The sequence below is a fragment of the Arvicanthis niloticus genome, chromosome X, assembly GCF_011762505.2.
Source record: "Arvicanthis niloticus isolate mArvNil1 chromosome X, mArvNil1.pat.X, whole genome shotgun sequence".
In the NCBI taxonomy this organism is placed as follows: Eukaryota; Metazoa; Chordata; class Mammalia; order Rodentia; family Muridae; genus Arvicanthis; species Arvicanthis niloticus.
The window spans coordinates 113,917,164-113,932,940 of record NC_047679.1 but is presented as its reverse complement, the minus strand read 5'-3'; the positions used below and the strand labels follow the sequence as shown (position 1 = coordinate 113,932,940).

General features: G+C 41.6%; 1 protein-coding gene across 5 annotated transcripts in view; it reads right to left on the bottom strand.

The window, feature by feature from the left end:
* Window positions 1-9,305: 9,305 nt before the first annotated feature.
* Window positions 9,306-15,777, bottom strand: part of LOC117694457 (integrator complex subunit 6-like) — a 54,261-nt gene continuing 47,789 nt past the window's right edge. For all 5 annotated transcript variants that reach the window (XM_034485373.2, XM_034485372.2, XM_076918585.1 and 2 more), the window contains 4 exons: window positions 14,888-15,122; window positions 12,031-12,405; window positions 10,629-10,722; window positions 9,306-10,256 (listed from right to left, as the gene is read on the bottom strand). In XM_034485373.2, the coding sequence (XP_034341264.1) occupies window positions 10,145-10,256; window positions 10,629-10,722; window positions 12,031-12,405; window positions 14,888-15,122 (816 nt within the window). In that variant the 3' untranslated portion in view covers window positions 9,306-10,144. The remainder of the gene's footprint in view (window positions 10,257-10,628; window positions 10,723-12,030; window positions 12,406-14,887; window positions 15,123-15,777) is intronic.

The window sequence follows — 15,777 nt, the reverse complement described above, 5'->3', positions numbered from 1 at the left end:
AAAATCAGCTATCATCGTATGGATGCACAAAATACAACAAAAACAATGGGGAGTGTTTTATAGATATGTTGGATATAGTTGTGGGGTTTTTTTTGGGTTTTAGCTTTGTCCAAGTCCTCTGTTTCTTTACTCATCTTCTGACTAGTTCTACTTAGTGGTTTTCAACAACTATTGTGGAGCTCTATATTTTCCCATTCTCTCAATATTTGTTTTATTTACTTTTACTCATTTAGTGCCTTATCATTTTTACATCTTGGTGGATTGACACATTTATCAATACATAAGGTCTTTATTTGTTTCACATACTTTTTTTCTGGCTTCACATCTATTTTGTCTTATATTGTCACCAATCTCATTCTTGGTGATCATTTGCATGGGGTAACTGCTTTTACCTTTTCATTTTCAATCTGCCTGCGGCCACACACAGCATATAGTTACATCATGTTCTTTCAAAATCTGTTTTCCCAACATTCAACAAATATTGACCTATAACTCTCTCAGAGTGCTATTCATCCATTGTAAGTTATAGTTTAGTGGCTTTTGGTAGCTGACATTTAAAAAATCATGCTTAAATATTTATAACATAAATTCATTATTTTCACTCATATTAAGCATGCAATTTAGTGGCTTTTTGCACATATAATTTTCTGCAGCCATTATGCCCCTTTCCAAACTTATTCAACCCACCAAGAAAAACTCTGTAATCATTAATAACTATGTTATCCTCATTTCCCAAGACTTAACCTAAAACGTAAGGGTAACCTATTCAGTTACCTTCACTGTTGCTTTCTCTTTCTTTGTATCAGTTACTGCTTTGTGGATGTGTGTTCCTTTCAGCCTGGAAGACCCTTATTTAAAGCAATGAAATTCAAATGTTGATGAACTCCCTTATGCTTTTGTTTCTCAGAAAGTCTTAAATTCTCCCTCATTAGTGACTAGAGATACTATTCCTGATTGACGGCATTTCCCTTCTGCTGTTTGAATCCATCCTTTTCCTCTGTGTGCAGGGCTGGGAACCCAGATTATTGTACAGACTAGATAGTACTGTACCACAGCTATATCCACAACTCCTTTTTAAAAAGCATTTTCAATGTTATTATATTACCTTTTGTCTTTTCATGCTTCTGTTAAGAAACCAAATGTTAAACTTAGAGTTGGGTCTTGTGTATGTAACTGAAAGGGTTAAAAATTTTCAGAAACTCCTAGCAGGCTGAGCAGAACCAAGAGTGCAGGTCAACTTGGTCGTGAGCTATGTGTTTCAGGAACTTGGCTGACCACAAGATAGATGGTAGATTAAGAATAGGCTCTTAGACAATAGCCTATACAAAATGTTTTCCATGACTGTTCCTTGGACCCTGTCACAAACTGAATAATAGGCTGGGACTTTCCACAGGTACTCTCCAATAACACCCCTTCACTCTCCCTGGATTGTGGTTTTCCCCCTGGGTTGTGGTTTTTGGCTTTAAATTCCCTCTGTCTCCAAAGCCTGGGGGTCAGACCCCACTGCCCCTGCATGGGTCATGGGTCTTGACCTCAGCATGCTGATCGAAATGTACCTCTTTCTGATTGCATCAAGTTCTGTGTCTTGTGAGTTATTGGGTGGCTGTGAATTCCTGAGGCTTGGGTGAGGTCCTCCCTTCGTGGGAGCTTTACATCTTTGGTTCCTTGACCGGGAAACTGCGACCACCCTAAGCTCTAAGAACCTATTTGGAGGTATGAATTCAGTGTTTTGGGCCAATTTTGTTGTCTATATTGTCTCAGTAAAAGATTTCTGTTTCTGAGGTTTCTGTGTTTGGGGCCCATTCTCTTGTCTGTACTGTCTCAGTAAGCTGGTTTTGTGAAAGTACTTTCAGTCCTTTACAGCTGTTTTCAGCCATTTCTGTCTTGGGAGGAGACAAATGGAGTGATTGGCAGATGTGCTAGGGAAATCACCGGCCGTAGCCCTGGGAGACGTCTCAAAAGGGCAGGAATTCTCAGGGACTCCTGGAAGATTCCCATCTGGGTGCTGGGGAGGACAAGGCGGTCCTCCTGGTTGGGAGAACATGGAATCGATCCTGGATGGCACTGGGTGCCGGGGAGGATGCGGGAATCCCTCCTGGCTGGCACTCGCAATTGAGACAGGTTTTTGTTAGTCTTTCTGTGTGTTTGTTTTGTCTGGGTTTTATGTTATTTGTGACAATGGGACAGACTGTAACTAAAGTTTAACCTTAGACTATTAGACTGAAATTAGAACCAGAGCACATAACTTATCAGTTGAGATTTAAAAAAAAAAAAAGGACTGTAACAGACTTTTTGTGCCTCAGAGTGGCCAACTTTTGATGTTGCCTGGCTGCTAGAAGGGACTTTTGATTTGACTATTATTTTTAAAGCTAAAGGTATTATTTTTCAGGAAAGACCGGGGTCACATACTGATCAATAGCCATACATTACTCTGTGGCAGGATCTGGTCCAAGATCCACCACCATGGGTGAGAAGGAGGAAGCCAGGCTCCCGAGTCCTGGCCCTCTGCTGAATGAGGCACAGACCAAACTGGAAGATTAATTATCCTTCCTTTTCAGATAACCCTACCAGTCTGACAAGACTGGAAGAGTCTTTAATGTTTTTCCACCAGCCCTCCTGGAATGACTGCCAGCAGCCTTTACAGGTTCTCTTTACCACAGAAGAATGAGAAGGGATCCTGTTAGAAGCCTCCCTTAACCGACCAGACTGTGACACGGCCACAGGTAGGGAGTAGCTGAAAGTTTACCCCACCAGGCTCTGGTAACAGGTAAGAAGTTACAGCATATAAAGGGATTACAGGATTATACCCTGCAGGATTTAGTTAAAGAGACAGAAAAGGTATATCACAAAAGAGAGACTGAAGACTAGAATACTGGCTGCAGTTATAGGAGATAGAGAGAAATGGCAGGGTCTAGACAGACAGAGAACCTGGGCAACAGAAGACTAAGACCATATGGGAGCAGAGAGATGCAAAGATGTCTGTTTAAAAAAGATCAGTGTGCGTACTGTAAAGAAAAAGGACACTGGGCTCAAGACTGCCCAAAGAAGAAAGTCAGGACCTCTAAGGTCCTGGCTCTCAAAGAAGATAACTAGAGGGGACCCTGTGGACTTTCTGGTGGATACTGGAACAGAATATTCAGTTCTGAAACAATTACTGAGAAAATTTTTTAAAAAGACCATAGTCATAAGGGCAACTGGCAAAAAACAATATTCTTGGACTACTTCACGAACTGTTGATCCGGGGAAAGGACAAGTGTCTCATTCTGGTTATTCCTGAGTGCCCTATGCCTTTGTTGGGGAAAGACAAAGCTGAAGTTTACTCAGACAGGACCAGAGGTGACCTGGGGAACCCCCACCTCTATGATATTGGCCTTAAAACTAGAAGATGAGTAATGGCTTCATGAGCTTCAAAAACTGCAAGAAGCCCCCCTCCCCCCCACACACACATTAATAAATGGTTAACAAAATTTCTAAAATCTTGGACTAAAACCAGCGCCTCCTCTATTGGAGTGCGGCAGTACCCAATGAGTCGAAGCCAGAGAAAGAATTAGACCTCACATTCACAGACTGTTACAACAGGACATTCTGGTTCCTTGCCAGTCGCCATGGAACACCCCCCTGCTACCGGTAAAGAAGCCAGGCACTACATTTGACTACATCCACTACACTTAAAGGCCTACAAAGAGCTGAGACAAATGACAGAGTTCCTTGACACTGATGGCTTCTGACCTAGTTGCCAGCAGATGAGCTGCTTGTCTAATAGCCATCACTGCTGTGGCTTTGTTTGAATTGACTCTGGGACAGCAAATAACTGTTGTGGCACCCCACTCCCTTGAAAATATTATCCAGCAGCCCCCTGACCGATAGATGACTAATGCCCACATGAAAGGGTGATCTTTGCCCCCCGGCCATCCTGAACCCTGCCACCTTGCTGCCTGAGACTGATGATTCCTCCCCCATCCATCACTGTTTTGACATTCTGGCAGAAGAACAACCTTGACCAATAAGTCTGAACTGGTATACAGACAGAAGCACCTTTGTGACTAAAGGTAAGCGGATGGCAGGAGCAGCAGTGGTAGATAAAAAACAAGTGATTGGGCCAGCAGCCTGACAGAAAGAACACTGGGTATGCTTTTGCCACTGTTCATATTCATGTGACAATTTACAGACAGAGGGGCTGCTGATTTCTGCAGGAAAAGACATTAAGAATAAAGAAAAAATACTGAGCCTCCTCGAGGCCATCCATTTGCCTAAAAAAGTGGCCATAGTTCATTGTCCTGGACATCAAAAAACTCAAGATACTGTTGCTAAAAGAAATCAGATGACAGATTTGACTGCTAAAAAGGCTGCTCAAAGAGCTATGATCCTGACTGTTAAAAGTCCTAGAAAATACCTTGATGTCCATGTTAAAAATAGTCTTTCCACAAAAAGAAGGACAAAGATATGTGACAAATTTACATCATTTAGCTCAATATGGTAACAAATAATTATTAGTTTTTATAGATACTTTTTCAGGCTGGGTAAAAGCCTTTCCTACAAAGACTGAGACTGCCAACATGATGGCTAAGAAGATCTTAGATAACCAAAATAATTGGGTCTGACAATAGACCTGCCTTTGTTGCCCAGGTAAGTCAGGGACTGGCCACTCAACTAGAGATTAATTAGAAATTACATTGTGCTTACAGACCCCAGAGCTCAGGACAGGTAAAAAAGATAAATAGAGCTATTAAAAGAGACCTTAATTAAATTAGACTTAGAGACCGACTGGGGATGACTGGACAGCCCTCCTTCCTTTTGCCTTGTTCTGGGTTATGATTTAAGTTAACACCTTATAAAATTTTATGTGTGTGTGGGGGTCTCCATCACTTACTGTGATAGGTAGAGCATATGATTTTGATGTTGTTCTTTCTAAATCCCTGTTTGCTCACATGAAAACACTTGAGGAGGTCTGACGTGAGGTTTGGGAGCAGTTAAAAGAAGCTTATGAGACTGGAGACCAGAGTGTGCCACATCAGTTCCAGGTTGGAGATGCTGTTCTCATTTGCCATCACTGGGTCAAGAACCTTGAACTTCACTAAAAAGGACCATACCTGGTGCTCCTGACAACCCCCACAGTGGTAAAAGTCGAAGACATCTCTACTTAGATTCATGCCTCCCACATGAAAAGAACTTCTAATTAAAGGCCCCTATATATTAAATAGATTAGTTATCTTTATCAGAAAAAGAATAAGTGCTGTTCAGATTTTGATCAACATCACACTTTACAGGGTCAAGAAAATCTAGATTATGAAGATGCTAAAATTTAGTTCTATGATTAGAACTCTTCCATCAGAAGAAGTGAGGAAATGAAAGGGTTAAAAATTTTCAGAAACTCCTAGCAGGCTGAGCAGAACCAAGAGTGCAGGTCAACTTGGTTGTGAGCTCTATGTTTCAGGAACTTGGCTGACCACAAGCTAGATGGTTGATTATGTACAGGCTATTAGACAATAGCCTATACAAAATGTTCTCCATGACTGTTCCTTGGACCCTGTCACAAACTGAATAATAGGCTGGGACTTTCACAGGTACTCTCCAATAACCCCCCTTCGCTCTCCTTGGATTGTGGTTTCTCCCCTGGGTTGTGGTTTTTGGCTTTAAATTCCCTCTGTCTCCAAAGCCTGGGGGGTCAGACCCCACTGCCCCTGCATGGGTCATGGGTCTTGACCTCAGCATGCTGATCGAAATGTACCTCTTTCTGATTGCATCAAGTTCTGTGTCTTGTGAGTTATTGGGTGGCTGTGAATTCCTGAGGCTTGGGTGAGGTCCTCCCTTCATGGGGCCTTACATAACAAGATACTCAGGTGCCTTCAGAATCTTCATTGTCTTTTACTGGCTTGATTATGTCAGTGGTTCTCTGTTTATCTGCTTTGTACTTCCTTGAGTTGGATGGCTTTTCAGATACACATTTATTATAAAATTTAAAAGCTTGGGACTACTGGATCTTTAAATATATATATAGTCACAGTGCTCTCTTACCTCTTGTTCCAGAGATCCTATTATGTATACTGTGTTGGTTTGAATGAGAATGGCCTCATAGGCTGATATAGTTGAATAATTGGTCTCCAGTTGGTGGGACTGTTTGGAAAGGATTAGGAGGTGTGTCCCTGGGGTGTGCTTTTAGGTTTCAAAAGCCTGCACCATTCTCAGTTAGCTCTCTGCCTTCTAAGGCAGATAAGGGTTGTAAGTTCTCTGGTTGCCTGCTGCCATGCTCCCCACCATGATGGTCATGAGCTCATCCTCTGAGACCATAAGCACCTATAAACACTTTCTTCTATAAGTTGCCTTGTTCATGGGGTTTTGTGACAGCAGTAGAAAAGTAACTAAGGCATATACATTGTCATGCTCAGTGGTGGCCCATAGGCTAAGGTGAGTCTCTCAAACTCCACTTCTTGGTTTTGGTTTTTGTTTAGTGCTAAGGCTCAGAATTCAGGTCTCTTGACAGGTATATCCTCTGCTCTCTTCCCTTTCATACTCCCAGTTTCTTTCGGCTCCTTAGATTGGATAATTTCAATCAACCTATCTTCAAGTTCACAGGTTCCTCTGTCTGATAAACTCTGGTGCTGAACTCCTTTAGGGATTTTCCATGTCAGTTTCTGTACTTTTCAGGTCCATATTCTCTATTCGTTTCCTCTCATTATGTTTACATATTCCTATTATTTGTTTATACCTTAACTTCCTGCTTTTATAGGACTGTTTATCCATGTTTTCCTCTAGCTCTTTTGATATCTAAGACAACTGATGTAATAAATCCAGTTACTATGCCATCTTCAAAACCATGGCTGTATCTTGAAAGGACTTGGTCAAGTGTAGGTTGAAACAGCACAAAGCTCCCCTTTTTGTGGCTTTTCACATTATTCCACTTTCATTTTGGTTACTATAATCCAGGGACAATTCTCCTACCAAACACCCCACACTAACAAAACAAAACTCCAGTACCAGAAAAGGGGTGATGTTTATGTGACAAGACTTTTCCTGGGGAGATGCTACACACGCATCTATTCACCCCAGAGAGGGATTCCATAACACACCCAAAGTACAAATACCACTGAAGTTCAACTTGGCAGACAAACAAGTTTTACTGTGATTACTTACAGGAATATAGATGAGAGGTCACCTACAGAAGCAGAACTGACTCAACGACAGCTGCATCACCAAAGTCCACTCCAGCATGGGTGAGAACTCACAAAGCTGGGAACCTGGAGCTCACTGCAAAACCTGCAGGCAGCTCAACAGGTTGGACAGAGTCCTTTCCAAGTGCAGCAGTTGGTTTAAACGTCTTCCAGGCTGCAAAGTGATCTCTGCTTCTTCCAGGCAGCTGGTCTGGTCTCAGGGTTTTCTTTGTAGCTTGTCTTGTGTGAGAGTGACTCTCAAAAGTCTTCTTTACTCTTGAAGGAGGGGCTTAGTGAGTCTGGTCAGTTTGGGGGACTTCCTCAAGCTATTTTGAGTTGTTTAACTTCTGTTAAAGAGCTTCCCTGCATGATGGAGTTTCTCAATCTGGGAGGAAACTGCTAAACAACAGCAATCTCTTTTTGAGTTGTTGCTCAGTGGGGTGACATAGACTTCCAAGTACTATAGACTATGATCTATAATGCTATACTCCAGAACTTGATGGTAAGATCCTATTGCTAAAGTCACAGAACATGGAAAAATCAAGCTGGTACCTACCTGGAAGCTTTATCCCAAATTGGCTAGTGTTCATGGTGCTAGAAGATGCTATGTATGTTGCTGGAGGAGGAAGGTCATCATCAATCTCACTTAGGTGCGAACCCTGCAAACTACAAGAACTGGTTTGACTAGATTTGCCCACTGATGCAATAAGGGCATGTTATGGGAGCCATCAATCACTTTCTGATTGGATCTAAGGCCATTCCATGAGAATGGGACCCATACTTGGCATTGTTCAAGTAGCCAAGAACCCGAGGCTAGATAGATCAGAATCACTAGGGAAGAATCAATTACTATTATTCTGCTAGATGGACACAGTCTAAAAATGACTCCTAATGATGTTGCTAACGTGTAGTTGCTAACATATAATATAGATCAGTACATTTCTCACCTCTCATCAGAGAAGCTTATTGTAGTAGATGGCACTTGACAGAGAGATACCCGACTCGTTAACATGCAAAGAATAAGAGATTGGAGTGAGTGCTCAGTCCTAATACCCCTGCCCAAAATGTTCAGGGATCTCTGAAGAAAGGGGCGGCAGAAATACTGTGAGAGCTAGATGTGGCTGATCATACCAAAGAATCTGTTCTCAGACACAACAGGGCAGGTACGCATGAGCTAAGAGCAACTGTGACAGCATCCAGAAGACTAGACAAAAATCTTAGCACAGAGGGGCAAAGGTAGACATGGAATTCCACCACTAGCTAAGGAGCTACTGGCATTTGCTAGTTGCTGGCGGAGGAAGAGGCAGTTTTTCTTTTTTTGTTTCAGATAGAGAACAAGTTTATTTAGTGCACTCCAAAGAGAGCAGCGGGCATGGCAGTAAAAAAAAAAAAAAAAAAAAAAAAAAAAAAAAAAAAAAAGAAGTGCCTGTGTATGGGATGAGCCTGGGGGTGGAGTCTCACTGGGTTAAGGTGAGCCACTTTGTGTTCAGTGGCTCAGAGGCAGTTTTTCTTTAATGATGTGACTCCTAGTAGGTTGACCACATACTAGAGAAGGCACCACCCCCACGACCATCTGGGAAACACATACTGGACTTGATGGGTAAAGAAGAAAAAAAATGAAACCTCAAAATTGTTTGGCAACAGATGGTGGATGGAGAGGGAATAATGGGAGGACTTGGCAGGGGTGAATATGTTTAAAATACATATATGAAATTCTCAGCGGACAAAGGCTGAGAAAAACCCTTTGGCTGTATTTCAGAGTCCCAATAAACTTGACTTTGGCAGTTTTCTCTCCCCAGTTACTTGTATTTGGGAGTGTCTGGCCTCCTCACACCCTTCTAAATAACCCCATTCAATCCTGTGAGTTATGCTTCTAAGTTCAACTACTTTGTTAACATTTAAAAAGCCCCATTTGTTCATTTATGTATATAACACATGTGCTTGTACCACAGTGTGTGTGTAGAAGTCAGAGGGCAACTTTTGGGAGGTGGTTCTCTCCTTTCATCAGGTACATCCAGGGATCAGACTTAGGTGGCAAGGGCCTGTGCTTGCTAAGCCGTCTTATGGGTCCTCTTGTTAGCATGTTAATTTGTTTAATAGTGTGCATTTTGTTTGTTTTGTGAAAGGACATACACAGGAGACATACACCTAGAAATGTAGTTTTAAAAATCAATAAAATGATTTTATTTCATATATGCAAAGTGAAAATCTCTTTGATCACTTACATTTTTACAAATAAAAACACCAATACTGCTCCATATAAACTTCTGTATAAACATCAAAGAAAATATACATATTATTTTTCCTTTTAGTGCTTTCAAAGCACAAAAATGTACAAGTCCACCTGAAGGCTTTTCTGTTGTCACATGCAAGAACAGATGCCGGGTTAGTGCAGCCTCAGACGCACTTTGTAATGGGTCTAGACAAAGTGGAAGAGCACTCGAGGTAGATTGTTTGCTGACTCCCCCTGCCCTTTCCCAGAGAGAAATAATAGCAGCCTTTTACTCTTTGATTCCAACTATCCTGAATATTGCATGGTTTAAAAGGCACAGCTAGGAACTGTTGAAAAGTTCGTTGAGCACATGATCACCACGTGGACTCTATGCTTGCGTGCTCTATAGGACACAATGAGGACAGTAGGTAGTGCTCGTCTCCGAGGTGGCCAGCCCCTACTCACTCTGAAACCACCTTGGAATGGCAAGGCCCAATGAGTGAATGCTACAGCTGTAGTAGGAGCAGCACTGCTCTATGATTTAGCATCAGTTTTCCTAATTGTAAAACTAAACAACAGAGTGAAAAAAAATATTTTCAATTATAATTCTTAAGGCAAAAGCCTAGATCTTACTTCCAGATAATCGTTAACAGCTCTAGTCAACTGCTTTCTCATAGCCTGAGTTAGGTCGCTCTGTCACTCAAACATTCTATTGGGCTTCAGTAACATCCCATTGCATCTGAAAGCACAGAAAAGGTGGTCTTTTTCCTCACTTGGCTTGGCATTAACATGATGATCTGCTGCTGTTGATGTGATTCACATTGTTAAGAAGGTGGTGGGAATCTATTTTTTCTAGTACCTTCTCAAGGTACTGAATTAAGACTCTTCTTTTAAACCTGAAGATAAAAGGAAATATTATTAACCATAAGTACCATAGACAACTTTACAGCGTACCGTGTGTTCTGCAGTCAACAGGCTAAAGGGAATATAAGTCACCCTCATGGAAAGAGTAGGGCTGAGCAAGTGGGCATGCCAATCCTAGGCACGTACATACACATTCGCCAGGATCCATGAGTCAGGACTTTGGTAGCATTTATCTGAACACTGTAGGAAGCAGCCTTTCCTATGAGTAGAACAAGTGCTTTCACAGGTCAAAACAGAACCTATCCCCCTCTTTCTCCTTCACTGGATCCTACTACTAAATTAAAACAAAGAAAAATAGAACCCAAAGCAACTAGAAAACCTTTACAAGTTTTGTTTATACCCACCTTGCAGCTTCCTTGATGGTAAATTCAACAAACTGTTTTTTCGTTTCTAGAGGTCCCTGCACTTCTTCAAGCAAAATGAAAATTCTTTCATACTCTGGTGACATTACAAAAATTCAGTGTTATAAAAAAATATGCATGAAAAATAAAGTTCAATCATCACAAATCATCAGAAATCATTCTTTATGGGTAGAAAGTCCTAAGTATACATGGTATGTTAAACACTAAAAATCAAAATGTCTGCATATATTTATGAAAGAAATTCTTATACACAGTATTTAAATGAGGTAATCTGAATACTGGTTACCCCAAACTGCCTTAATCCATGAAGCTTGTGAACATATTATCATTTATGCACTATGTGCTGATAGAATTAGGCTCTGCATAAGTTTTCCTGGATTATGCACAGGGGTTCAGTGTAACCACATGTATCCCTTTAAGATGCAGTATGGACAGTTGATGGTTTCTGGAAGAGGGAGAATCAATTTTCTTTGAAGGTGTGGCTCCTGGTAGTTGACTGTGCTCCACTGGATGGCCTTGCACCTAGGAGTACATAGTGGATTCAACTAGTCGCTAAGACAGGAAGGAAGAACAGGAGGGACAGGAAGTTGAGGGGGTAGGGGATGGGGTGGATCTAAGAGAGAGTTTGGGGAGAGTTGGAGGTGAATAGGATCAAAATATATTGTAGAGATCTCTCTAAGAATTCATAAAAAAGGGAATCATAAAGATCAGGAAGAAAAGAAGCCAGTAACAGAAGTGGACAGCAAAGGGAATAAAGAAGGGTTGTGCTGCTGACAGGATGCAGGATGGGACCATGGGCACATTGAAGTGCAGTCATTGGAGCCAGGGAAGACAAGGACATGGATCCTGCCTTTATTCCTAAGAAGAAACACTGGCCTGCTAGCTTGCCTTCACTTTTAGTCCAGTGAAAATGTATTCCAAATTCTGAATTCCAGAGCTGTAATCAGTTTGTGTTATCTGAAGCTATGGATTGTCTGATAACTTGTTACACCAGCAAAATGAGATTACTGTAAGTTAAGGGCAGAAGAATCACTTTGAAGTTATGTGAAAGCCCACGATTAACCAAGAAATGCATGTCAAGACTCTACTCTGGGGTTAAGGATGTAACTCAGTTGACAGAGTGCCTGCCTAGCCAGCATGAGACCCTGGGTCCATTCCTTAGCCCCATGTTAATTGGCTGTGGTAGCACATACCTGTAATCCTAGCACTATGGAAGTAGAGACAGGAAGATCAGTTATTATCACCAGTCTGAATCATATCGTGAGTTCGAAGCCAACCCAAGTTGTATAAGAGACTGTCTCAAAATGAACTGCAAAAATTTTTGAATCATACAACAAGCGGGACTGTCCATCGCATTATTTAAGGATATTCCATCCCTACTTACTTCGTCCAAACTTTCGAACTTCCTTCATTAATTGATGCTTTATGTCAGCATTGATGCCTTGGGCCATTGCAGGAGTAATTTGCATTGAATTTGGCACCGTTTCCAAAGCAGATGCCATTGTAGTTTTTTGGTCATCTACAGAAAGACTGCAGGTTTTGGATCCTCCTAGAAGTATATTATTACCAGGTTTGTGAATGAATCCATCTTTCCTGAGACCAGTAAAGTCATCAGATAGAGAATCCAACTGGTTGGATATAAGGCCTTCTCCTGACACATTCATAAACTCTGCTGGAGCAGATTTTAATAAGAAGCCGTCAGCTGGGCTTTGCCCATTTTCCATCTTCTCTTCATGGGTATCATGAATGACAGTGGTGTCTGGAAAACAAATTAAGAGGTTGAGCTGTCAAGTGGATACATGATGCTGATCCCGCAAATACATCTCCATGCTCCTCAGTTTCAAGGAAATGACTGATTTCATTGAGGAAAACCATAGAATATACAGGTCTGAGACTATTTAAATCAAGCATAGGAATGTAATACAAGGCCTTCTTTCCTCTTCCCAGGATGAATGCAGAAAACAATATACTAATAAGCACTCATAGGTCCCTGGTCCTCAGGGCTTAATGTCAACCTGTATGCTTCCAAGTCATATGTAAAGAGCTACCTACTAGTGAGTCTAAATCCATACAACTTATGAATAATACCGTCTGCCTCCTGTATATACCAAAGAGCCTGAGCAAATTTAGATGCCTACTGGGACTGAACAAATGCTCTGCCCCCCACCTGCTAAGCAAATGCCTATCTGTAGATGATTCTGCCTATTTTCCCTGTTGGGTCAGAGTAATTCTTTTTCTATTTTCAGGCCAATACCCTGTGCCATTTACTTAGCTTCTGCTGTGCCCGGCTCCAGAGTAGGAGCTAGGAATCAGCAGCAAACAGGAAGTAAAGGATCTGATACTCCTGCCTTCATCCTCTATTTATGCCTTTCCTCAAATGAGAACAGTTTTGAGTGTGTTGTTGCTAACTATGTAGTTCCTCTCTGATGTCCCCATGACACTGCAGGTTCTGTAAAAGGAGCCTCCAGGGCTTCCAGGTGGTGGCAGAACCTTTTGGGAGGATGCCAGTCTGTATTGAGGGCATGAGACACAGGAGGATAAGCCAGGGCCAGAGGAGTGAAGGGTGAGAAGGATCTCACTGGAACTTGAGATAAGAGAGGATTGTGGTGATTGGCCACGTGGAGGCCTATGTGGACCAGGGTTAGTACTCAGGCTGTATCATGAGTGCTGAGGAATACAGAAGATGTGTTCTCTGTATGGATGTGGCATGTTTTATTTATCTGCTGACACCTTCACTTTGGCTTCAAGCTGAGAGAGAAGATAGGTAGGAATTAAACAAGAATGGGAAGCGGGAGACCATCTAAGAACAGTGGGTTGGGGAAAAGCCATGCAAGCATGAAGTGAAGGAAGGAAGACAAATAGTGAAATACAGAATTAAACTGAATGTCAAATTACCTCATCTTGTTAGTGGAAGAAAGACAATTTTAAAATTCATGGTAGTTTTTCAAGTTTGTCACCTAGACCATTGGATAAATAATCATGTGTCCAGGAGCCAGCATATGACTGGCTTTGAGAGTAGATGATACCCAATTCTTCCTTACTCTGATTCAGTGACCTTAAGGTGATTACTTGACACCAGAACACAGTTTTCGTTACCCTAAGGTTCTTTGATTTTACTGATCATTAAAGGTGTTATATAGCTTTTCCAGTGGAGTGAGAGATAGCCCCACAGAAGGATGCTAGGAGAGCTGTTCTTGAGAAAGGCAAAGCTGGGCATTTAGTTGTAACAAATAAAACACGGTTATTGCTGGGCAGTGGTGGCGCACGCCTTTAATCCCAGCACTTGGGAGGCAGAGGCATGAGGACTTCTGAGTTCGAGGCCAGCCTGGTCTATAGAGTGAGTTCCAGGACAGCCAGGGCTACACAGAGAAACCATGTCTTGAAAAACCAAAAACCAAACAAACAGACAGACAAAACATGGTTATCAACTAGACTCCAAGATGAAGGCACCACATCCATGGGTAAATATAGAGTTGAGAGCAGAGGAATGAATTGTAGTCTAGAGATATAAAAACTGAAAGTTGTTTATATAGAAACCCAATTTTAAAGCCTCAAGGCCACATAGGAAGAGAAAACATCAAGGTGAGGTTCCAGGATTGAACTGTGAGAAAGAAAGGGAGCAAACAGTAAAAGATGGAGTCACTCCTGGCTGGAAAAGCAATCTGTTTCCATAGAGCAGGGCATGAACAGTCAAAACACTATTGAGAAGGAATGGCAATGGGCAGAAAGCACTGGTGACCTGAGGGTTATTCCACTGGGGTCAAGGAGGCGGACGTCAGATTGTACCAGTTCAATCATGAATGGGTGCTGTGGGCACGAAGAAAAACTGCTGATCTAACCTGTTAATACCGAGCCTCGTTGCTCTACGACCTTAGAAATTGGTTAGTCTCCCCAACCTCAAATGGTTGCAAGCAGACATGCTCAGAGCTCCTCATTTTTGTACTGGCCACTGTGAGGATACTTACTAAGCATGTATTTATCACTAATTAGCATGGCTAATATTATGGTTAATATTATGTAATAGATCTTTTTTTTTCTCCACTCATATTGCTAAGATCATTGAATCGGGGTCTCTGTTCCCCATAAGGTCTATTGTGCTGCTACCACAGATGCTTTAATAATGGTTTGCTTATTAACAAAAAAATAATAAATAAACATAGAAAGAAGTACAGAGGCAAATGACATTTTTAACATGTTAGTCGTCTAGGAGCCATCAGGAAATCAGCAGCACTACTGTGTACCTGGATGTACAAAGGGGTGTTTTATGAGGCCTGCACAAGATGGGAGCCAGGAGGCTGAGAGTGCTTCCTTTCCGCCCACATGGTTATTTACAGTAGGTGCTGTTTGTGGTTTCCTCAACAGCAGGGACATACTCCGCCTTCGCTTAGATGACATAGGACTGTTGGGTTCTCCAGGACGTTTCACTTTGTTTTGTGGCCCTACTACAAACTCATCTGCTTCATCGATCATCATTCCCTAAAAATAAATATAAATAAATAAATGGACATTTTTTTAAAAACAGAAGTTCAACCCTTAAAAAGCAAACAAAATAACTGTTCAAGCAATTTTCATACACACACTTCCTTGGCCATGCACAGCATCATTTAGATGAGCCTTAATTATAATTTTTATAGCAACTCTGTTTATCAGAAAATGCAACCCAATTTTAATCCCATCTAAGTGGAACAAGGAGAAAACGAACATGCAGGTTTTTGTCTAAGGTTATTAGAAAGCCTCAAAATGAGAAAAAAAAAACAGTCACCCTTAAAAATCTTTTCAAAGAAATTTATGTGTGTACACCCATACATGCTTGTGTGCACAGTGTGTGTAGGTGCCCAGGGAACCCAAAAGTGGGTATCAGATTCCCCCTGAAACTGAAGTAGTAAGCCACCTAATATGGGTGCTAGGAATCAAGCCTGGGTCTTCTGCAAGTGCTCTTAACTTGCTGAGCCATCTTTCTGGCACCCACAGTCAACCTTTTAATAGTATAAAAACTATCTTGTACTAACCCTTTTTAAGGCTTTAAGAAACACTGACCATTCCTGTACAGAGCTGTGCATGTAGCTAATGAATGGTGGGCAGATGTGAGAACAGAATTCCCTCGGACACAACCTCAAATATGGATTCAAAT